At 44.4% G+C, this 24,699-nt stretch overlaps 1 protein-coding gene across 1 annotated transcript in view; it reads left to right on the top strand.

Moving 5' to 3' along the window:
* Nucleotides 1-24,699, top strand: part of LOC126210112 (uncharacterized) — a 101,281-nt gene that overhangs the window by 7,422 nt on the left and 69,160 nt on the right. Inside the window, exon 2 of the mRNA XM_049939256.1 lies at nt 941-1,178. Coding sequence (XP_049795213.1) covers nt 941-1,178 — 238 coding nt within the window. The remainder of the gene's footprint in view (nt 1-940; nt 1,179-24,699) is intronic.

The raw sequence follows: 24,699 nt of genomic DNA, 5'->3' as shown, positions 1-24,699 counted from the left end.
GAGGCGGATTTTTGAAATATTAATTTATCACAGTTGCTGACTGGGCTGAAACATGTTAAAAATTCCTAGGTGTCTGTCACCATCGCAAAGATGTCGTGCAAATCTGTCCGATCCCCCGTGTGCGGCCCGTTCGCAGTGCTGTAACGTGCGAACACTCTCATTCTAAGTGATGGACGCGTCACACGCACCTCGCTGCTCAACTGTCCGTTTCTTCTGTTAGTGCTGGCACACTCATCTACCCGTAGGGGTACACAGATGTATGTGCCCACTGGGATCATCCCCACTTAAGAGAAGACCATAAAGATCAACGAAGGACCATCTGTGCGGAACTGTTTGCTTGCTACAAGGCTGATAGTACCATTTCTTATCGAACATCGTCACGAGCGATAAAATGTAGGTTCATCACTTCGCACCGGAAACGGAACTACAAGCCATGGTGTGGCGTCATATCACATCTCCTCCGTACATAAAGCTTAAAACCGCAGCCACAGACGATAGAATCATGTTTCCAGAATGAGATTTTCACTCTGCAGCGGAGTGTGCGCCGATATAAAATTTCCTGGCAGGTTAAAACTGTGAGTTCGAGTCTCGGTCGGGCACACAGTTTTAAGCTGCCAGGAAGTTTCATATCAGCGCACATTCCGCTGCAGAGTGAAAATCTCATTCTGGAAGTTGCTTCATGCACGACACGGAGTGCTATTTATCTGGCTGCTTGAAGAAATTTGCGTACTTGTAATTAAAATTGTTAAAGTAATTAAACTAATATTTTCGAGCTCCGTTTTATTTTGTAAATGGTTAGGAAGGGCTTGGGCTGGTGGCGACCCTGAATTTCTGAATTTTTATCATTATTTGTGTGAGAAAAGCAGCTAGAAATGCAAGTAACGCATATGTCTCGACGAGAAACGTCGTAAAGATAGTAATACGTTACAACGTTTTGCAGAACACACTGACGTGGTGATAGCCTACAAGACCCTCCAGTATCGGCCCATCGCGGTGCGTGCCATGCTTCGGCTGATAACGAGCTGGACGCTGGGACGCTATAGCCTCGGCTACGAGGGGTGCGACGACGGCGTGGCTGCTCTCGCCGGCCTCACAGACGCCACGGCCAACAACCAGCTCTCTACGGACCTCGCGTGCTTCGTCGCTGCCGACTGCATCGACTCCTGCTCTGCGTCGGGGTACGTACGCCACTGAAAGCCCCAACCACCGATCTTACATCTACTACCCTTGTACTCTTCTTACATTTGTTCTTACACTGCCATTCACTTTTCCTATACCTCGAGACAACATTCCATTAGAACTGCTGACGGCCTTGGAAGAGCCAGTCATGACAAAACTCTACCATCTGGTGAGCAAGATGTATGAGACAGGCAAAATTCCCTACGACTTCAATAAGAATATAATAATTCCAATCCCAAAGAAAGCAGGTGTTAACAGATGTGAAAATTACCGAACTATCAGTTTAATAAGTCACCGCTGCAAAATGCTGACGCGAATTCTTTACAGACGAATGGAAAAACTGGTAGAAGTCGACCTCGGCGAAGATCAGTTTGGATTCCGTAGAAATGTTGGAATACGTGAGGCAATACTGACCTCACGACTTATCTTAGAAGAAAGATTAAGGACAGGTAAACCTACGTTTCTAGCATTTGTAGACTTAGAGAAAGCTTTTGACAATGTTGACTGGAATACTCTCATTCGAATTCTAAAGGTGGCAGGGGTAAAATACAAGGAGCGAAAGGCTATTTACAATTTGTACAGAAACCAGATGGCAATTATAAGAGTCGAGGGACACGAAAGGGAAACAGTGGTTGGGAAGGGAGTGAGACAGGGTTTTAGCCTCTCCCCGATGTTATTCAATCTGTATATTGAGCAAGCAGTAAAGGAAACAAAAGAAAAGTTCGGAGTAGGCATTAAAATCCATGGCGAAGAAATAAAAACTATGAGGTTCGCCGATGACATTGAAATTCTATCAGAGACAGCAAAGGACTTGGAAGAGCAGTTCAACGGAATGGACAGTGTCTTGAAAGGAGGATATAAGATGAACATCAACAAAAGCAAAACGAGGATAATGGAATGTAGTCGAATTAAGTCGGGTGATGCTGAGGGAATTAGATTAGGAAATGAGACACTTAAAGTAGTAAAGGAGTTTTGCTGTTTGGGGAGCAAAATAACTGATACTGGTCGAAGTAGAGAGGATATAAAACGTAGACTGGCAATGGCAAGGTAAGCGTTTCTGAAGAAGAGAAATTTGTTAACATCGAGTATAGATTTGAGTGTCAGTAAGTCGTTTCTGAAAGTATTTGTATGGAGTGTAGCCATGTATGGAAGTGAAACATGGACGATAAATAGTTTGGACAGGAAGCGAATAGAAGCTTTCGAAATGTGGTGCTACAGAAGAATGCTGAAGGTTAAATGGGTAGATCACGTTACTAATGAGGAGGTATTGAATACAATAGGGGAGAAGAGGAGTTTGTGGCACAACTTGACAAGAAGAAGGGACCGGTTGGTAGGGCATCTTCTGAGGCATCAAGAGATCACAAATTTAGCATTGGAGGGCAGTGTGGAGGTTAAAAATCGTATAGGGAGACCAAGAGATGAATACATTAAGCAGATTCAGAAGGATGTAGGTTGCAGTAGGTACTGGGAGATGAAGCAGCTTGCACAGGATAGAGTAGCATGGAGAGCTGCATCAAACCAGTCTCAGGACTGAAGACCACAACAACAACAACAACAACATACCTCGAGACTAATATCTGACATCAAACAGACACCCTAGTTGAGAGCATGCCAAAATCTTGTAGAACTGTCACTAGAAAGTCTCTTCGTGTTTGCTGCCGGATCCCAAAATCAACTTGACTCGATATTTCGGCGATCCAACTGGTCGCCATCTTCAGGAGAATGCTGCTTCTGCTGATGAGTCCCGCTGAGAACTGACGCTAGGCGGCAAATCGACGTCCATTATAGACCACCGTTCAGTAGACGGCGCATGCGCCGCCCATCACGGTTGCTGCCCTCCAAGACAGGGAGGTGGCGCCGCCCTTGGTGGATCACTGCTGGCAGCGATATATCGCACTCAGGGCCGCACCGAAGAACGTTCAATTTCGATGCGAGACAATAGGATTCCACGTCTTGCTAAGAGGGAACCCATTGTCTCTTTTGATTAAGGGGGGAGGACGTCAAACGGACCGACTTCGAGAAGGAGAGGCAACAAAGGACATTTTAATTTGCACTGTCTATACTTTTACAAATAAATTCATAAAACTATGTCAGCATGACCAGTAATGATTCAGACTTCACACTCATAGCAGTGAAAGTTCAAAAACACGAAAAAATAATGTTTTTTAAATGTGAAATTTCATACTTTTTTTCACTTACTGTTGGCTGCATTTGTTGCTATAGGTACACTTTTCTTCATAAGTAAGGGAGATTCTTCGATGAATTTTGCACAGCTTGCAAACCGTACTGACAGGTGTATGAATTTATGGAAAAATGAATGGGCTGTTACATTTTAAACTTTGTGTTAAGAGAGAACTCGAATTTTATACTTAATTATCTCAATTTTTACCACAGTTTTTAACAGATATGGGAAATTCTAGAGTTTCATACACCTGTAAGTATGGTTTGTATTATGTGCAAAATTCATCGAAGAATCTCTCTTATTTACGAAGGAAAGTGTACCTACAGCAACAAATGCAGCAAATACCAAGTGAAAAAATGATGAAATTTCACATGTAAAAAAAAAAATTGTTTTGTTATGTTTTGGAACTTCCTCTGCTGTGAGTGTGAAACCTGAATCCTTCCTGGTCATGCTAACAAAGTTTTATGAATTTATTTGTAAAAGTATAGACTGTGTATATTAAAATGTCCTGTGGTGCCTCTCCTGCTCCAAGTCGGCCCGTTTGACGTCCTACCCCCCTTAAATTATCCGACAACCTAATTTCAATCGCCTCTTTATAGACACTGTTCCAAAAACCGGAAATGTTGGCAACTACGACAGTTTCATCAAATTTCACACTCTGTCCCTCATTTAGGCAGTGTTCTGCTACTACCGATTTTACTGCCTCGTATGACGGCGATGTTCCACACACCTGTCATGCACTGTGTCAGTCGAACGGCCAATGTAAGCCTTCCCACATTGACACGGAATTTTGAACACACCAGGTTTCCTAAGCCCCAAATCACCTTTCACATGAAACCTCCCCTTAGAAAAATTTATGAATGATTGTGCTGATAAACCCCTTTACGTTATATGATTTTCAAACAGCTGAGCAGAAGTAAACGTACTCAGACATTTCACTCTTTACTTATTCTGATCAACACTAAAATGACACACAAAATTTTTAGCGCAACGCAATCTGACTTTCAATAATCTCTACACAAGAATTGCCCTTACTAACAATAACCTGTACCTTTCATGAATCACTTACCTCACAAAAATCTTCGTTACTCGAACTACTGCAATACAGCGAGTGCCAATACTGCCAGCTAAATAAAAGATTCTAACTACTGAAGTCACTAACTACTGATAGGCATAGTTGGCAAATGAAAGATTTTGATAGAGAACAAACAATGTTGTTGTTGCCACCTTTAGAATTTGAAAGAGAGTATTCCAGTCAACATTGTCAAAAGCTTTCTCTAAGTCTACAAATGCTAGAAACGTAGGTTTGCCTTTCCTTAATCTTTCTTCTAAGATAAGTCGTAAGGTCAGTATTGCCTCACGTGTTCCAGTGCTTCTACGGAATCCAAACTGATCTTCCCTGAGGTCGGCTTCTACTAGTTTTTCCATTCGTCTGTAAAGAATTCGTGTTAGTATTTTGCAGCTGTGGCTTATTAAACTGATTGTTCGGTAATTTTCACATCTGTTAACACCTGCTTTCTTTGGGATTGGAATTATTATATTCTTCTTGAAGTCTGAGGGTATTTCGCCTGTTTCATACATCTTGCTCACCAGATGGTAGAGTTTTGTCAGGACTGGCTCTCCCATGGCCGTCAGTAGCTCCAATGGAATGTTGTCTACTCCGAGGGCCTTGTTTCGACTCAGGTCTTTCAGTGCTCTGTCAAACTCTTCACGCAGTATCGCATCTCCCATTTTATCTTCATCTACATCCTTTTCCATTTCCATAATATTGTCCTCAAGTACATCGTCCTTGTATAGACCCTCTATATACTCCTTCCACCTTTCTGCTTTCCCTTCTTTGCTTAGAACTGGGTTTCCATCTGAGCTCTTGATGTTCATACAAGTGGTTCTCTTATCTCCAAAGGTCTCTTTAATTTTCCTGTAGGCAGTATCTATCTTACCCCTAGTGAGATAAGCCTCTACATCCTTATATTTGTCCTCTAGCCATCCCTGCTTAGCCATTTTGCACTTCCTGTCGATCTCATTTTTGAGACGTTTGTATTCCTTTTTGCCTGCTTCACTTACTGCATTTTTATATTTTCTCCTTTCATCAATTAAATTCAATATTTCTTCTGTTACCCAAGGATTTCTACCAGCCCTCGTCTTTTTACCTACTTGATCCTCTGCTACCTTCACTACTGCGTCTCTCAAAGCTACCCATTCTTTTTCTACTGTATTTCTTTCCCCCATTCCTGTCAATTGTTCCCTAATGCTCTCCCTGAAACTCTGTATAACCTCTGGTTCTTTTAATTTATCCAGGTCCCATCTCCTTAAATTGCCACCTTTTTGCAGTTTCTTCAGTTTTAATCTACAGGTCATAACCAATTGATTGTGGTCAGAGTCCACATCTGCCCCTGGAAATGTCTTACAATTTAAAACCTGGTTCCTAAATCTCTGTCTTATCATTATATAATATATCTGATACCTTCTAGTATCTCCAGGGTTCTTCCATGTATACAACCTTCTTTCGTGATTCTTAAACCAAGTGTTAGCTACGATTATGTTGTGCTCTGTGCAAAATTCTACCAAGCGGCTTCCTCTTTCATTTCTTAGCCCCAATCCATATTCACCTACATGTATTTACCTTGTATTCACCTTAATAGTGTCATAATATATACTGTATATATATCAGTTCATGACATCCAGTCTTACAAATTTACTGTCTCTGATGGACACACGCCCAGATCGTCTGCTCTCAAAATACCAGCCACAGACTGCACACAGCACAGCCAGTGATATTCATACAGAGCGCTACGTGGCGTTACCAATATAAAAACCTAAACAGCCTACTGACACCTAAACAGCCTACTTACACACAGAGCCGAGTAGTGCCCTAATCTTAGAAGCTGGACGGAACACACTCTAATGTGTGTGCTTAAATGAGGGACACAGTATGAAATTTGATGAAACTGTCGTAGTTGTCAACATTTACAGTTTTTGGAACAGTGTCTATAAAGAGGCGATTAAAAATAAGGTTGGCGGATAATTTAATCCACAGTGACAATGGGTTCCCTCTTAGCAAGACGTGGAATCCTGTATTGTCTCGCATCGAAATTGAACCTTCTTCGGTGCAGCCCTGAGTGCGATATATCGCTGCCAGCAGTGTTCCACTAAGGGAGGGGCCACCTCCCTGTATTGGAGGGTAACAACCGTGATGGGCGGCGCATGCGCCGTCTACTGAACGGTGGCCTATACAGGACGTCGATTTGCAGCCTGGCGTCAGTTCTCAGCGGGACTCATCAGCAGAAGCAGCATTCTCCTGAAGATGGCGAACAGTTGGATGGCCGAAATATCGAGTCAAGTTGGTTTTAGGATCCGGCAGCAAACCCGAAGAGACTTTCAAGACTTATTACGCCGGGAAGGCCTACATAATCAGAACTGACTCTAGCCTTGATGGTGTCATCAATTCGCGCGAGGAAGAGCACCCAACAGGTTTCAGATACGCTACAGCCAGCTGAGCCCGTTCCCTGATGTTTTGAACCCTTAGAGGGACCGAACTACAGGGGCGTTGAGTGGTATGTTTCAGTCGCTTTTCCAATTACTCCCAGAGATCGTCGATGGCATTAGATCAGGTGATACTGTATGCCAGTCGAGGTGACACAGTGTACCTGAGTGTTTGTCAGACCAGCAACGTAGTCCGCTTTTCTCATCTTGCAAGACGGGACGCCATATCTCCCAAGGGAAAGTGCTTGAAAAGCAATGATTGTGACCTGGTAGTCGAGGGAGGGCAGGATTCGGTTACGATTGTGGACGGGGACATAATCAGTCATTATTGGTTGCCCTTTACAGTTTCACACAATCTGTTTTAAATCAGCAATTCCCGGGTCAACAATAAATAAAAAAAATACCACACGCTATTAATGAAGAAATAAGCAACAGTGTAAATAATAGTGTTTTCAGTGAGTTACAATGTAGCAAATCACCATTAAATACAGATACAACCGATAATGTTTTAAAAGCAAGCCACTGTGATCTGGACAGAAGGCCTTACTCACCAGGAATGGCAATAAATTAAGAATTGTTTAAAACTCGCTGCAACTTGCAAATTACAGGTACTGAAATATTAAAGGCAAGTCGCCACAAAAACAGCAGACGGCATCAGACGCCAAGAATGGCGGTAAATAAGTTTTTAAAGGCTTACTGCGTAAATACAAATATCAAATTAGAATTTTAAGGCAACCGACCTTAATCACGGCTGAAGGTCTTACACGCCAAGAATGACAATAAATTAAGAATTGTTTAAGAACTCGCTGCAATTTACAGCTTACAGGTATTTAAATATTAAGGTAAGTCGCCACGAACACAGCAAAAGGCATCAGACGCCAGGAATGGCAGTAATTAAGGTTTTAAGACTTACTGCTAAAATACAAATACCAAATTAGAATTTTAAAGCAAATCACCACAATCACGGCTCAATGCTTTACACGCTAGGAACGGCAATAATACAAAAAACTGAAACCTGCTGTAAAACAGCAAATAGCAAAAGTTAATTAAAAAAAACAAGCAACTGATCCAGACGGTGCTCCAGGAATCAACCTCTGAGGAGGTCCGGCAACAAACACTTTCGCGAGCGATAAGATAGCCAGACAAGAGTTGCATGCACTTTACGAGGTGGTAGCTCACACTAGTGGCAGTCTAACGAATGACTAATGATAATCTTGCTGAAGCTACCTGACGTCCGATAAATCAAATGCAACGATGGGACAATACGCAAAAGCCGGAACCGGCGGTGTGCACTACGACGAGAATAGTGGGTTTAGAGCGCCCAGAACGAGAAAGGAATCACTACCACCAGAGTAGAAGAATCACCAACCGGCCTACAATCAAGAAAGCTGTCATAGCTACACGCCTTACCGGACAGCAGCTGCAAGGCGAGAAAATGTACGCTGCCGTTACATACACTAACCCGCTGGGCAGGTAACTAGGGCGTTAGAGGCCGCGAGGCAAGAAAAATTGCCGTTGGTTGAACTTAACAAATTGTAAGAGGTTGAACGCAGTAAATAGTAATAAGAAGTCGAGGAAAGCTAATCAGATCCGCCTTCCCAAAGCACCCCACTCGCTGCTCTTCGTCTCGCCGACGCTAAGAGCAGCAACACAAATCAAAGTCAATGGAGAATCTCGAGATGTCACAATGATGGAGGTTTCTCTACTTGGAATGAAATGCACTCATCTTAAAGCTTGCTGGATCCGGTTTACGACGAAGTCGTGCACTCTGGTGACCACAACCCTTCCATCCGGCAGTCTACATCTACATTTATACTCCGCAAGCCACTCAACGGTGTGTGGCGGAGGGCACTCCACGTGCCACTGTCATTACCTCCCTTTGCTGTTCCAGTCGCGTATGGTTCGCGGGAAGAACGACTGCCGGAAAGCCTCCGTGCGCGCTCGAATCTCTCTAATTTTACATTCGTGATCTCCTCTGCAGGTATAAGTAAGGCGAAGCAATATATTCGATACCTCATCCAGAAACGCACCCGCTCGAAACCTGGACATCGATGCAGAGCGCCTCTCTTGCAGAGTCTGCCACTTGAGTTTGCTAAACATCTCCGTAATGCTATCACGCTCACCAAATAACCCTGTGACGAAACGCGCCGCTCTTCTTTGGATCTTGTCTATCTCCTCTGTCAACCCGACCTGGTACGGATCCAACACTGATGAGCAATACTAAAGTATAGGTCGAAAGAGTGTTTTGTAAGCCACCTCCTTTGTTGATGGACTACATTTTCTAAGGACTCTCCCAATGAATCTAAACCTGGCACCCGCCTTACCAACAATTAATTTTATATGATCATTCCACTTGCAAATCGTTCCGCACGCATGCTCCCATATATTTTACAGAAGTAACTGCTACCAGTGTTTGTTCCCCTATCATATAATCATAAAATAAAGGATCCTTCTTTCTATGTATTAGCAATACATTACATTTGTCTATGTTAAGGGTCAGTTGCCACTCCCTGCACCAAGTGCCTATCCGCTGCAGATCTTCCTGCATTTCGCTGCAATTTTCTAATGCTGCAACTTGTCTGTATACTACAGCATCATCCGCGAAAAGCCGCATGCAACTTCCGACACTATCTACTAGGTCATTTATACACTCCTGGAAATGGAAAAAAGAACACATTGACACCGGTGTGTCAGACCCACCATACTTGCTCCGGACACTGCGAGAGGGCTGTACAAGCAATGATCACACGCACGGCACAGCGGACACACCAAGAACCGCGGTGTTGGCCGTCGAATGGCGCTAGCTGCGTAGCATTTGTGCACCGCCGCCGTCAGTGTCAGCCAGTTTGCCGTGGCATACGGAGCTCCATCGCAGTCTTTAACACTGGTAGCATGCCGCGACAGCGTGGACGTGAACCGTATGTGCAGTTGACGGACTTTGAGCGAGGGCGTATAGTGGGCATGCGGGAGGCCGGGTGGACGTACCGCCGAATTGCTCAACACGTGGGGCGTGAGGTCTCCACAGTACATCGATGTTGTCGCCAGTGGTCGGCGAAAGGTGCACGTGCCCGTCGACCTGGGACCGGACCGCAGCGACGCACGGATGCACGCCAAGACCGTAGGATCCTACGCAGTGCCGTAGGGGACCGCACCGCCACTTCCCAGCAAATTAGGGACACTGTTGCTCCTGGGGTATCGGCGAGGACCATTCGCAACCGTCTCCATGAAGCTGGGCTACGGTCCCGCACACCGTTAGGCCGTCTTCCGCTCACGCCCCAACATCGTGCAGCCCGCCTCCAGTGGTGTCGCGACAGGCGTGAATGGAGGGACGAATGGAGACGTGTCGTCTTCAGCGATGAGAGTCGCTTCTGCCTTGGTGCCAATGATGGTCGTATGCGTGTTTGGCGCCGTGCAGGTGAGCGCCACAATCAGGACTGCATACGACCGAGGCACACAGGGCCAACACCCGGCATCATGGTGTGGGGAGCGATCTCCTACACTGGCCGTACACCACTGGTGATCGTCGAGGGGACACTGAATAGTGCACGGTACATCCAAACCGTCATCGAACCCATCGTTCTACCATTCCTAGACCGTCAAGGGAACTTGCTGTTCCAACAGGACAATGCACGTCTGCATGTATCCCGTGCCACCCAACGTGCTCTAGAAGGTGTAAGTCAACTACCCTGGCCAGCAAGATCTCCGGATCTGTCCCCCATTGAGCATGTTTGGGACTGGATGAAGCGTCGTCTCACGCGGTCTGCACGTCCAGCACGAACGCTGGTCCAACTGAGGCGCCAGGTGGAAATGGCATGGCAAGCCGTTCCACAGGACTACATCCAGCATCTCTACGATCGTCTCCATGGGAGAATAGCAGCCTGCATTGCTGCGAAAGGTGGATATACACTGTACTAGTGCCGGCATTGTGCATGCTCTGTTGCCTGTGTCTATGTGCCTGTGGTTCTGTCAGTGTGATCATGTGATGTATCTGACCCCAGGAATGTGTCAATAAAGTTTCCCCTTCCTGGGACAATGAATTCACGGTGTTCTTATTTCAATTTCCAGGAGTGTATATGTTGTGAAATGTCCATGCGTGCCGCCAGCGGCCACAGCGTGTTCTGGCACTGCACGGACCTGGCTCCTCCTGAGTACCCAACCGAACTCGCCCACTCACACGACCCGGGAAAACAAAGACGTCGCCCCAAAGATAGAGCTCAATAATAAAACGGAGGTAATCAAGAACAATTGAGAAATTTAGTAGCAAAGTAAAAATTCTTCTTAACAAAAAATTATTACTTCTCATACAGCCCTGGAACATTGCATAAACGTAGGGGGACATGAAGACTGTACCACTGACCACTAAGGACGGAACTGAGCGTTCGGCGTTGTTGGCCAACAGGTGCGCCTCAGGATGTCGATGCAAAGTCGTAGGTCCCACTGTGGCGCCTTCCGGCCGGGCTATGACTGATGGGCTGCTAAGAACTGGTGCAGGAATTGGCCTAGACCTCCGGTGCAGCGAACTGCCGACTTGTTGGTTTGCGCCAGGCTATATACCAGGGACGCGGAAGAATTCATTCCGATCCAGTTCTGCACACGTGACATGGCCGAGGAAATAGGTCCCTGGCACGAAGGACCTCTGGCGAGGCTTCTCTTGCCGCCTGTCGTCCTTGTTCGACGTTGGCCGGGAAGGCTACGCCTTGCACGTATGCAATCCCGTAATGCTTCAGTGTCTAAGGGGTTGTCGATGCCTTTAGGCGAACGTAGGGTAAATGGCAGCATATTCGTCGTTAACATGTAGAAGGCAGAGCGTCTTCCGTAGCATGAGTAAGTAGCGTGAAGCGCACTTTGAATGTATCCCGATGGCTGAAAGAGCCACGTGCACTTTGAATAAGAAAATGCTATCAGACATTGAAATCAGCGTAAGAGATTGGGTCGCCACCAACTCTAGCCACACAACAAAAAGCCGGTTGCGCTGAGTTGGAACATTACTTAATTTATTCATACGAAAACTCACAAAAGAACATTCATTGTAAAGTCACTGATAAAGAATGGAATGTAATTATTAATATGATCCACGCATTGTTCCGGTCAAGAGAGCGCGAACACTGTGCATAAGGCAGCTTGCAGCAACATTGCTGAATACAAGATCTATTCCAGAGCATTTGTTTTAAATAAGAATAGGTCACTAATTATTGGACCTGTGCACATGGAAACACTATGGATGGGCTAACAAGGAAAACAACACGGTAAATGGCGTAGCTAACTGAGACGTAGCATCGGTACACTGGATAAGATTGGAGGTAAAATTATTTATTCCTTAAAACATTGATGTAATGCATCTATAGACTGCTGTTGCCTGGTAACTAAGTACAATTGCTTGTGAAACGCCATACGTTTGACAACAGACTCGTGTGCCCACGTGGTTCGTGGAGACACAATTTCTACGTACTGTCGCCATATTTTAGTAACATCAAACCACGCAGTCACGAACAATTAATATCTTACAGACGACACATTTGAATAGACAAAGCATTATGGCAGAGGGCCAACGAAGTCTAATAGTAACCCATGTGGATGGTTTCCACTGCGTATAAAGTAATGAGACAAAGAAAATTCACAAAGAAGTAAAAATTGCCAAGATTCGGAAAAGATTAGAATGCGTACACATGCAGTTCCAGGCACACAACCAAGAGCTCTTCAACGTATGTAACATCTTTGTACTACGTTCTTCTTACAATCAACGTCAAGTCTGCGTTAGGAATCAAACTGAAAGTCTTCAAAAGCCTTGCATTCCTTGCTGCGACCCAGCAAATAAATCTTTATAAGATGAAGTGCGAGACCAAATTCTAAAAGCTCTCCTCTTGCTATGAGACAACGAACCACGCGGTTAAGTCAACTCACCCTTCTTCGAAGAGACTTCGGCTGCAAACCCTCGGCGAGCTGGAAACAGACTGATCGTCTCACACACTCCAACGTCTTACACGCGACCCCGTGGCCAGGAAAACCCAAAGATGAGGCTTCCGCCACCAACCTAACACCGGTAATTTTACCACACAAGGGACGGGGGGGGGGGGGAGGGCGGCAAACCTCTTTGACTGCCTGAAAACTACAGGGGTTGGCCACTTTGTACGACTACCGCTGATTCTCTGCAGCAGACTAAACTACCATATAGCAAGATGAAACACTCCCACGTTCATTCACTCGCGCGCATGCCATAGAGGTCTGTATCAGTGGAAAGCAAATAAAATGATAATGAAAGGGGACCACAGGACCCTTTCACAAGCTTTCCTCCTCACTCCGAATTCCCGGTCCGTTTGATGTGGAGGTGTTATTCTAATAAAGTTCCAGAGCCTCTGTAATGCTGTTTGAGTTTGGAGGGGAATACCAAGTGGGCTGAGGCGTAACTGGGAATTTTGAATAATGAAGGAAGCGTACTAGGATAGTCTGAGCAGTTTTCCAAATCCATAGTGGCGCAGTGGTTGCAGGAGATCTGGGGTTCGAATTCCGGCCTGGGAACAAATTTTCATTCTCGCTTCAAATATACACTACTGGCCATTAAAATTGCTATACCACAAAGATGACGTGCTACAGACACAAGATTTAACCGACAGAAAGAAGATGCTGTGATATGCAAATGATTAGCTTTTCAGAGCATTCACACAAGGTTGGCGCCGGTGGCGACACCTACAAAGTGCTGACATGAGGAAAGTTTCCAACAGATTTCTCATACACAAACAGCAGTTGACCGGCATTGCCTCGTGAAACGTTGTTCTGATGCCTCGTGTAAGGAGGAGAAATGCGTACCATCACGATTCCGACTTTGATAAAGGTCGGATTGTAGCCTATCGCGATTATGGTTTATCGTATCGCAACATTGCTGCTCGCGTTGGTCGAGATCAAATTTCTGTTAGCAAAATATGGAATCGGTTGGTTCAGGAGGGTAATACGGAACGACGTGCTAGATCCCAACGGCCTCGTATCACTAGCAGTCGAAATGGCAAGCATCTTATCCGCATGGCTGTGACGGATGGTGTAGCCACGTCTCGATCCCTGAGTCAACTGATGGGGACGTTTGAAAGACAGCAACCATCTGCACGAACAGTTCGACGACGTTTGCAGCAGCATGGACTGTCAGCTCGGAGACCATGGCTGCGGTTACCCTTGACTCTGCATAGAGACAGGAGCGCCTGCGATGGTGTACTCGACGACGAACCTGGATGCACGAATGGCAAAAAGTCATTTTTTCGGATGAACCCAGGTTCTGTTTACAGCATCATGATGGTCGCATCCGTGTTTTGCGACATCGTGGTGAACGCACAATGGAAGCGTGTATTCGTCATCGCCATACTGGCGTATCACCCGGCGTAATGGTATGGGGTGTCATTGGTTACACGTCTCGGTCACCTCTTGTTCGCATTGACGGCACTTTGAACAGTGGACGTTACATTTCAGATGTTACGACCCGTGGCTCTACCCTTCATTCGATCCCTGCGAAACCCTACATTTCAGCAGGACAATGCACGACCGCATGTTGTAGGTCCTGTACGGGCCTTTCTGGAAACAGAAAACTTTCGACTGCTGCCCTGGCCAGCACATTCTCCAGATCTCTCACCAATTGAAAACGTCTGGTCAGTGGTGGCCGAGCAACTGGTTCGTCACAATACGCCAGTCACTACTCTTGATGAACTGTGGTGCCGTGTTGAAGCTGCGTGGACATCTGTACCTGTACACGCCATCTAAGCTCTGTTTGACCCAATGCCCAGGTGTATGAAGGCCGTTATTATGGCCAGAATAGGTAGTTCTGGGTACCGATTTCTCAGGTTCTATGCACCCAAATTGCGTAAAAATGTAATCACGTGTCAGTTCTGGTATAATATATTTGTCCAATGAATACCCATTATCTTCTTGGTGTAGCAATATTAATGGCCAGTACTGTACATAATATGTTCTTGGGAACTGAAAAAATGTTCGGAACCATATGGTTTCATTTGATTAAAGCATTTACGCTCCAGATCCGGGCAGGATCCCCAGTTCCGCTAGATGCGGAGATGCTCTTCCAACACAGTTGCGGAGCATCTGCAATGCTGTCCTAGTTTTGAGTGAATGCCAAGTGGACTGAGGCATGAATGGGAATTAGGACTGAGGAGGGAGGTGCGCTAAGGTAGTCTGAGCGGTTATCCAAAGTCACTATGCCAGGGTGGCGCAGTGGTCTGCCTAGTCGGCAGGAGACCCCGGTTTGAATTCCAGGCTCAGTACAAGTTTCCATTGGTCGCTTCGGACTGCACGACTATATAAGCATCAAGATCAAAAATGTTTCAATGTACATACCTTTGTTATACCGTAACAGTGTTTCGACCACGCCACATTCAACACTCGAGTAGTAGGGAGTGACGAAGAGAGAAGAACGCTGATTGTTGTGATGGCGTGGATGGTGTTTTTGTGGGTAAACAAACAAGTAAAACAGTTCGGTCACTATGCTCTTCGTATCGTGTGAACTGCAGAAAGACTGTGCTTAATACTGAGTAAACTACGAACTGCTCGGTCTTATTTTAGCGTGACAGAACTAAGGTAGATTCTCGTGTGTGCAATGGACGACAATCGGTGCGTCACTGGTGAAAGAATGCATGTGCGCTATATCAGGTTCGAACATTTTGAGGACTATGCTTAGATGGGAATAACTGCTGAAAAGTGTCGTATCACTCATTGAACTTAAACTATTGCCGATAAAGATGCTGACAGTATAGTAGGACCCCTAGATAAGGCTCTCGTAAAAATAGCAGAGGCAAAGACTAGTGACAGCTCGCATAGACGAGAATGAAACATGAGAACAGCCCAGTACGTGGTAGTGGAGCAAGTACCCTCTGCCATGTACTTATCAGTGGTTTGCAGAGTATGGACGAACAAGTAGATTTATATGTTATTAAAAGTTTGATAAGTGGCCTCAAAGATATGCACCGTTATTCTCGCGCAACGAAATTATTACTTCAGTTTCTCTAGTATTTGCACCCATCAGCTTTATGTTCTGTTACTCCCTTCAAGTAATAGTAAAAGATGCGTCTGGAAAGGTCGGTGCATGGTCTCCGAAAATTAAGGAAACGTTAGTTACGAACAGAATACCTTCAGAGTACTCATCATTAGGTGCAACACACCTCTGACATTGTGAAGCTGTTGAAAATTGTCAGTAAACGCTTCTTATGGAATCTCCCGAAGTAGCGCGGTCACGCCTTGTTGTATACCCGAAATGCCTGTGAAGCGTAAGCCATTCAGCATTAAGTTAAAGCGAGGAAACAAAAAGAAGTTATATGTAAGTCAGCAGGCTTAATGTAAGTCTGCAGGCTTTCGTGGACGTTGTCACTGAAGTTAAAATGTTCTGGGTTATTAGGCCGCGTCATACTTCTTCTAAAAGGATCAATGTTTCGACCCTTCTGCTGGGATCTTCCTTGGGATCTTCCAGGGTCCACTACTGCTAGGAAGAAGTCATACGGCACCAAATCTGGATAATAAGAAGGTGTTCAAGAACTGCTTGCGTTGAGCGAGAAAGTTGAGCCTGCGGATATCCAACAATACGTGACCATGGCGCTTCGATCGATTCCACAAGAAGTGTTTTTCTGACAGTTTTGAAGAGCTCTACAGCCGTTGTCAGAAGTGTATTGTAGCCAGTGCTGCTTCCTATGAAGACCCGTAAACGTATTTTATTTGTAACTCTTGTTTCCTTTGTTTTTTGAGACCCCTAACCGAACTTTTCAGACACACCTAGTATTATGAGAAATCTGAATAGTTGACGTTGTGCAAGAGATTAAATTTGTCTACCACGAACAGTAATTTATTATTCAAACTTTTTCATGTCTCGTTAATATTAACAACATCTTCATCCTACCATAGGAGTGAACTGCCTGCTTCCCTGAGACTGTCCTCATTATATTCCAAGGTGTTTTGATGTTGCTCTGAGATTTATATGTTGTACTCTCATAGTTGATACTCTAAACTTCTCTAATAATATTTCATACGATATTAAAAAAATGTTATACCCTGTTACTAATGGATCTTAAACGTACTGCAATCTTTGATAATATTTCTGATTTTATTGCATGTTATTTTGATGCGTTGTGACCTGCCTGTTTGTCGCTAGTTTTTGTTAATCTTGCTTCTTGTATTAATTTGTGGTATGCATTTTACATGCTTACGTTTTCTGAATGGATTGTAAAACATTTTATAATTTTACATTCATCTGTTAATTTACATTTTATTTTATTGGCGTTTTTATGTAATCTCAATCAAGTTTTATTAGCCTATTGTCACATAATTATTTAATGGCAACTTGTTAGGTTTTATCAAGACTGTCATCTTTGACCTAGAATTTCTTTGATTTATTTTGCTGTACTTGTGTCAATGTGCCATCATATTTTTATCATGTTACAATTTTTGATTTTATATTATCTTGGCAATTGTGGTTTCCTGTGGACACTTCTGTTAAAGCATGTATGGAATATGGTACATCTGCGACAATTTTCGTGAGTATTTTGATCAATTTTAGGTTTCTTCTGTTTTTCGTCTTTCGTTTGGCATTTTCACAGTGTCCACTTTTGTACGTCGTACAGCTGCCTTGCCTTTGATGATGGCTCAAAACCGAAACCGGTAGAAAAATAAATTAACATTATTACAGACAGCAGGACGTTATGCATTTTTCAAAATTAGTTTTAGTATCTTAGTGGACATTAGTTTCTTTAAAAATACAAAACAAACAAAATACTTCTTTATGATAGATTATTATTTATTCAGGTTTTTGTTAGCGTTGCGTGCTATTTCTTGGTAGTGAGTGATTTCCAATTTAAACGTTCATTCTCAAACCACTACATTTCAGGTGTTCTTTACAGCATAATTCCAATGATATACTTACTTGACATCAACGCAATAAGGATGCATATGAAAAAGGCGTACAATCATAATACAGAACTTGTACATTAAGCAGAGTGTTCAAATCTATGTGAATTCCTAAGGGACCAAACCACTGACGTCATCGGTCACTAGACTTACACACTACTTAAACTAACTTACGCTAAGAACAACACACACACCCATGCCCGAGGGAGGACTCGAACCTCCGGCGGGAGGGGTCGCGCAGTCCGTGACATGGCGCCTCAAACCGCGCGGCCACTCCGCGCGGTCAGCAGAGTGTAATCTAGCCTGCTGAATGTACTTCCGCGCTATGGTCATACCACATTTTTATATGCATCTGTATTGTGTAGATGTCATGCAAGTACAGTGACGGAATAAACGCAAAAGCCAGAAGAGCGGTGCGTTGTACACGAAAGATAGTAGACGTGTTTGTACATCTGAAAAACCATGTCTATCCAAATTCCGCGCCAGTCGCATAAGAGTGGTCCCACTAGCGCCATTTTGAGGATGCACATCAGTTTACTTTAGGTACACACTGTCGTCAGCGAGTAATATTATTGGGATTTCCGTCGTGTGGAAGCTGTGAGCACCCTTGGAAAGGCATTCACCTATCTGTATATTAAATTATCAACTTATGAGGTGAGACCTATTCTTTGAAAGACGTTTTATATAATTTACGTAACTGTAAAGATGCGCATCTAGCGCGGACGCTAATACATCGTTTGCGCTGTCAAAGAAACATTTTAACAGAAGCTGAACTGAACGTTCCGCTTTGATCTAAATAAAAGATGACAGTAAAAACCTTTGTAAATCTTCAGATTTTATCGTACTTTTGCTTGTAATGTGAAAGCGTAAAGAAGGTCGTCTTTAAGCCATAAAAGTGAGTGGTCTTGCCAGCGTGCAGACAACATTATTAATTAATAAAATTCGAGTAATTTATGTTCGATACTGTAAACCGGCAAGTTATTGTTATGAAGGTGTTGATTGGTGCAAGAATTGTCTCGAAGGAAGGACAAAAGTAATGACTGTAATTTGGGACAAAAAACGAGAACCAAGAAGCTAACGCAGGACGGGCTGAAATCTGATCGCACCATACAGTTAGAAAATTACTTATGTAAGTTACACTGTTTATAAATAAGCCCTAATTGCTTGTGAGGATTATTTGAATATATTTAGTGTTTACCAGATTTCTTATTCTATTCTTTTCCTTTATTTTTTTTCTACCTCCACATCATGTTATTTTTATAAATGTCAAACAGCCTTTACTACAGCAGAGAATACTGCGGCATCCTGGTCGTAGACAGAAGGCCGCTCCTTGTCTTCTATACAACTCATAGCTGCCCCATTTATTAATGATATCATTTGCAAATGCATTTTTTTTTATTGTTCATTGTTAAAGGTCCCTTAGGTAATTATAAAATTCATACTGATTGTTGGGTTGGCAGGAGAGCCAACACCGTGTTACTAGAGGAGGCCGAAATGCACGCCGATTTAACTCACGCAGGCGGGCGTGAGGAGGGCAGAACTATACTGACGTGAAGTCTGGAACATGGCAAGGAATGAGAATTCAGAAAGCGGACGTAATTAGTTTGATACTTAACCTTAATCCATTAATGATGAACGTCGCTCTTGACGGTACATGATTCGCAATATTATCTGTTCAGATTATAGTAACTGAATATGGCGCCTTGCTAGGTCGTAGCAAATGACGTAGCTGAAGGCTATGCTAAACTGTCGTCTCTGCAAATGAGAGCGGATGTAAACAGTGAACCATCGCTAGCAAAGTCGGCTGTACAACTGGGGCGAGTGCTGGGGAGTCTCTCTAGACTAGACCTGCCGTGTGGCGGCGCTCGGTCTGCAATCACTGATAGTGGCGACACGCGGGTCCGACGTATACTAACGGACCGCGGCCGATTTAAAGGCTACCACCTAGCAAGTGTGGTGTCTGGCGGTGACACCACGCTGATTACGTAAGTAAATCCGGGTTGTCCTTTTCCGAATAATAGAAGCCTTCGCTAATCGAAAACTAGCCTCCTTCTGACAACGATCAGGAGCCGACCAGATGACGGACGTCTTCGACAGCTTTCGTGTTTCCTGTGGCAAAGCTGTGCCAAACTGGGAACGCGACATTCTAGTATGAAACACAATATATACATAATTATCAGACTAAAATTGAAAAAAATTGAAATATATTTAACTTATTTTTTTTCTTTTATGATGCTAGAAGCGTTAGTTACATCTGAGACACGTCATGGTGACTTGACGTTAGTGAAGCCTGCCTTTAGGGTGACTAAGGCCTGTTATCAACACCCCACTGAGTTTGAACGAGGTTGTTTATTAGGGATATGAGAAGGTGGATGTTCCTTCAGGATTTTGCAGAAAGACTTGGCAGGAACGTAGCCACTGTACATGGCTGCTGGCAGCTGTGATTACGAGAATGTACGGTTGCAAGAGGACCGGACTCGAGATGGTGACGTGGCACTACCGAGAGGGAAGACCGTCGTGTTCGGTGTATGGCTCTGGCGCAACGTACTGCATGTGGGGCGACAATCTCAGCAGCCCTTGTCATGACAGAGACACAACCAACACTTACAGATTAGTTACTGCAAGGGCAGCTCACAGCCAGGCGCTCCGTATCCTACATTCCACTGACCCCAAAAATACCGTCATTTGCGGCTTAAGTGGTCTCAACTCAGACACAGCCCCACTTTCCTGTGCAAGTCTTATACAAATGAAACGCGGCAGGCTCCCTGGAGGTCGCCCGTTAACGACTGTTAATCATCAAAGATAACTATACAGCATTACTCACTTCCTTATATGATTAGTGGGTCCTAATTTCTAAGTTTGTCAGATATTAGTTGCAGCTAATTACAATTTAGTTGATTGTGAGCTACAGATATACTCTAATTACAATGGGCAGCTAATTCTTACAAGTATTGGTATTTAGTTTCTGAGATCTTAACTAACTCTACTGCCTGCAGCGTCACAGTTGTGTCATATATATATATATATATATATATATATATATATATATATATATATATATATATATATATATAGTGAGATGACGTTAGTGAATCCTGCCTTTAGGGTGACAAAGGTACCGTTATCAACACCTCACTGAGTTTGAACGAGGTATATATATACAGGGTGAGCCACCTAACATTACCGCTGGATATATTTCGTAAACCACATCAAATACTGACGAATCGATTCCACAAACCGAACGTGAGGAGAGGGGCTAGTGTAATTGGTTAATACAAACCATAAAAAAATGCACGGAAGTGTGTTTTTTAACACAAACCTACGTTTTTTTAAAATGGAACCCCGTTGGTTTTGCTAGCACATCTGAACATATAAACAAATACGTAATCAGTGCCGTTTGTTGCATTGTAAAATGTTAATTACATCCGGAGATATTGTAACCTAAAGTTGACGCTTGAGTACCACACCCCCGCTGTTTGATCGTGTGTATCGGAGAGCACCGGATTACGTAGGGATCCAAAGGGAACGGTCATGGACCTTAGGTACAGAAGAGACTGGAACAGCACATTACGTCCACATGCTAACACCTTTTTATTGGTTTTTTTCACTGACGCACATGTACATTGCCATGAGGGGTGAGGTACACGTACACACGTGGTTTCCGTTTTCAATTATGGAGTGGAATAGAGTGTGTCCACAGATGTCAGGCCAATAGATGTTCAATGTGGTGGCCATCATTTGCTGCACACAATTGCAATCTCCTTCAACGTACCCCCCAGAAAGACGTCCAGAGGTGTAAGATCAGGAGAACGGGCTGGCCAATTTATGCGTCCTCCACGTCCTATGAAACGCCCGTCGAACATCCTGTCAAGGGTCAGCCTAGTGTTAATTGCGGAATGTGCAGGTGCACCATCATGCTGATACCACATACGTCGACGCGTTTCCAGTGGGACATTTTCGAGCAACGTTGGCAGATCATTCTGTGGAAACGCGATGTATGGTGCAGCTGTTTGGGCCCCTGCAATGAAGTGAGGACCAATGAGGTGGTCGCCAATGATTCCGCACCATACATTTACAGTCCACGGTCGCTGTCGCTCTACCTGTCTGAGCCAGCGAGGATTGTCCACGGACCAGTAATGCATGTTCCGTAGATTCACTGCCCCGTGGTTTGTGAAACCCGCTTCATCGGTAAACAGGTAGAACTGCACCGCATTGTCTGTTAATGCCCATTGACACCATTGCACTCGATGATTAAAGTCATCACCATGTAATTGCTGATCTAGCGACACATGAAACGGGTGAAAGCGGTGACGATGGAGTATGCGCATGACACTACTTTGACTCAGTCCACCGGTTCTCGCAGTGTCCCGTGTACTCATGTGTGGGTTCATGGCAACAGCAGCTAACACACCAGCTGCACACGCTTCTCCTGTGACGGGCCTGTTACGGACCCGTTTGCGTGCTACGACCATACCTGTTGCATACAGTTGGCGGTAGATGTTTTGCAATGTGCGGCACGTTGGATGCTCTCTGTCCGGGTACCGTTCTGCATACACCCTGCAGGCTTCAGCTGCATTTCGTCGACACTCGCCATAGATGAGTATCATCTCCTCCTTTTCAGAGTTCGAATACACCATGGTCACAGTTCCTACAACACTACACTATCACAGACGTCTGGTAACACGGTGTACTACAGTTGGTCTGCGTGCGGAGACGAATGCAGAATAACAATAGCAGCAAGCGCTACATGCGGACACTGCGACAACTAGACCAAACCACAACAGTGCACTACAGCCACACTCGTAAACACGGTCGTCATCGTAAACATGTCCCTGCAGATGCTGCTCGCCGACCGTGGCCCGTGTTTGTTACAACACGCAACTGAACGTCGGAGGTTTCAAGCGTCAACTTTAGGTTACAATATCTCCGGATGTAATTAACATTTTACAATGCAACAAACGGCACTGATTACGTATTTGTTTACATGTTGAGATGTACTAACAAAACTAACGTGGTTCCATTTAAAGAAACGTAGGTTTTTGTTGAAAAACACACTTCCGTGCATTTTTGTATGGTTTGAATTAAACAATTACACTAGCCCCTCTCCTCACGTTCGGTCTGTGGAATCGGTTCGTCAGTATTTGATGTGGTTTACGAAATATATCCAGCAGTAACGTTAGGTGACTCACCCTGTATATATATATATATATATATATATATATATATATATATATATATATATATATATATATATATATATACAGACCTATTTTATTGATGCCCCATCGAGCTTATCCCGATGGGCATGCCCCTGACACTGGGCGGGCCAAGATGTTATTCGCTGCAGGTTCCTAATACTAATTTCCTAATCTAATTCCTACTAACTAGTTCTAACCTAAGTCAATTCCGGTGCTTCGTCTACTCCGTGATATTATTCCCCACTCCCCCTAGTCCCGCACGTGGCGGATTCCAGACTACTAAGGTCGGCCTTTCCACTCGCAGGCGGTATAGGAGTAGGGCGCGTGTTTGGTGTTAGAATATCTTCAGTTTTACTTTAATTTATGTTAATTTTTTTTGTCTCAGGTATTCCTTTAACACTTTTCGTGATACCTCGTCTACTAGTTTGTTAAGAGTTTGAAAAGTGTCTTGTTGTCTTATGAGGTAGTATGCGTCATGGTCAGGTAGTTGGTCACCTAGTGTGGAAGCAAAAGGGGACACTCGTAAATCCCATGATCGGGAGTACCCTCCAGCTCAGCACATTCACACGCGGGTGTGGCCCTTTTCCCGAACCGACATAAGTACGTCGGGTATGGCCCATCTGCAGTGAGAAAATGGATCAGCCCTCTGGTGGGTTCAAAGTATTTCATTTTTAATCGTTTCCTAATGTTGGGAATAAGTTCATATGTCCTACGTCCTGTTTCAACCGTCTCCCATAGTTCTTGCCACAGTTGTTCAACCCTTTGCCGAATCTCACCCTTGTCCCTTGCCCCAGTGCCTAAAATTTCCTCTATCTTCGTAACATTTCCTTTCTTGACCCAGAACCACGCAGCCTGCTCTCTAATTTTGATGTCCAAGGGGCAGAGCCCCATTCTGACCAATAAAGCTCCCCCTGGTGATGTCCTGTAAATCGCCACAGACTGTCACACCTCAACAGCCATGCATCTCACCAGCATGCAGCACACCTCGAGATATAGGCTTTTTTATGGAGGCTTGTACCATCCTCGCGATCCGGGGAAATTAAACCAAGATCCCCATTCCCTGTGACGCACAACGTTCAACCACTCCACTGCCACGGTGGTCGCTGAAGCATTCCCCGGAGCCTACGGTGACAGGGGACTGCCGGCGCTTACCGGTCCCCAGCTCAGAAAACCCGGGATCGCCAACCCATACCCAGCAAACGAATGTGGAGCCCCTGAAGGCCCTCACAATTCTACCTAATATTGCTCTTATTAATCTCAGAATCACGGCTGCCAACAAGCAAATTACTGAGAAGACACAATCTCATAATAAGTCATTTCTAAACAGCGCTTTCCAAAATCCACAATATGGTGATAATGATCCTCATGTACTAGGGCATGTTCTTGTCCTGTCACATTCTTCGGAGCACAGGCATTGTCGTACAGGGTGTCCGAAAAGTCCTTCCCTGATTACATAAATTGATAACTCAGGCTAGAAGTAAGATACAAATACGAAACTGGTGTCTAATTGTTTATAAACTATCAAAGTTTTTTCACACATCAGTAAACTTCCACATGAGCGCCCTTGGTAGCACGTAGCACATCTAGGCGATATTCAATCTCCGTCCACACATTAGCCAACATCACTGGAGGGATCGATTCAACGACTGTGGTTATGCATTGCCGCAGGGTTTCAAGATCTGGTACACGTGTTCGATAGACCTCGTCCTTGACATAACCCTATAAAATGAAGTCTAATGGGGTTATGTTAGGAGAGCGCGGAGGCCAAACCGTTGG

This window comes from Schistocerca nitens, chromosome 10 (assembly GCF_023898315.1).
Source record: "Schistocerca nitens isolate TAMUIC-IGC-003100 chromosome 10, iqSchNite1.1, whole genome shotgun sequence".
NCBI lineage: Eukaryota > Metazoa > Arthropoda > Insecta > Orthoptera > Acrididae > Schistocerca > Schistocerca nitens.
The sequence above is the reverse complement of the archived record's forward strand: the minus strand, read 5'-3'. Positions and strand labels throughout refer to the sequence as shown.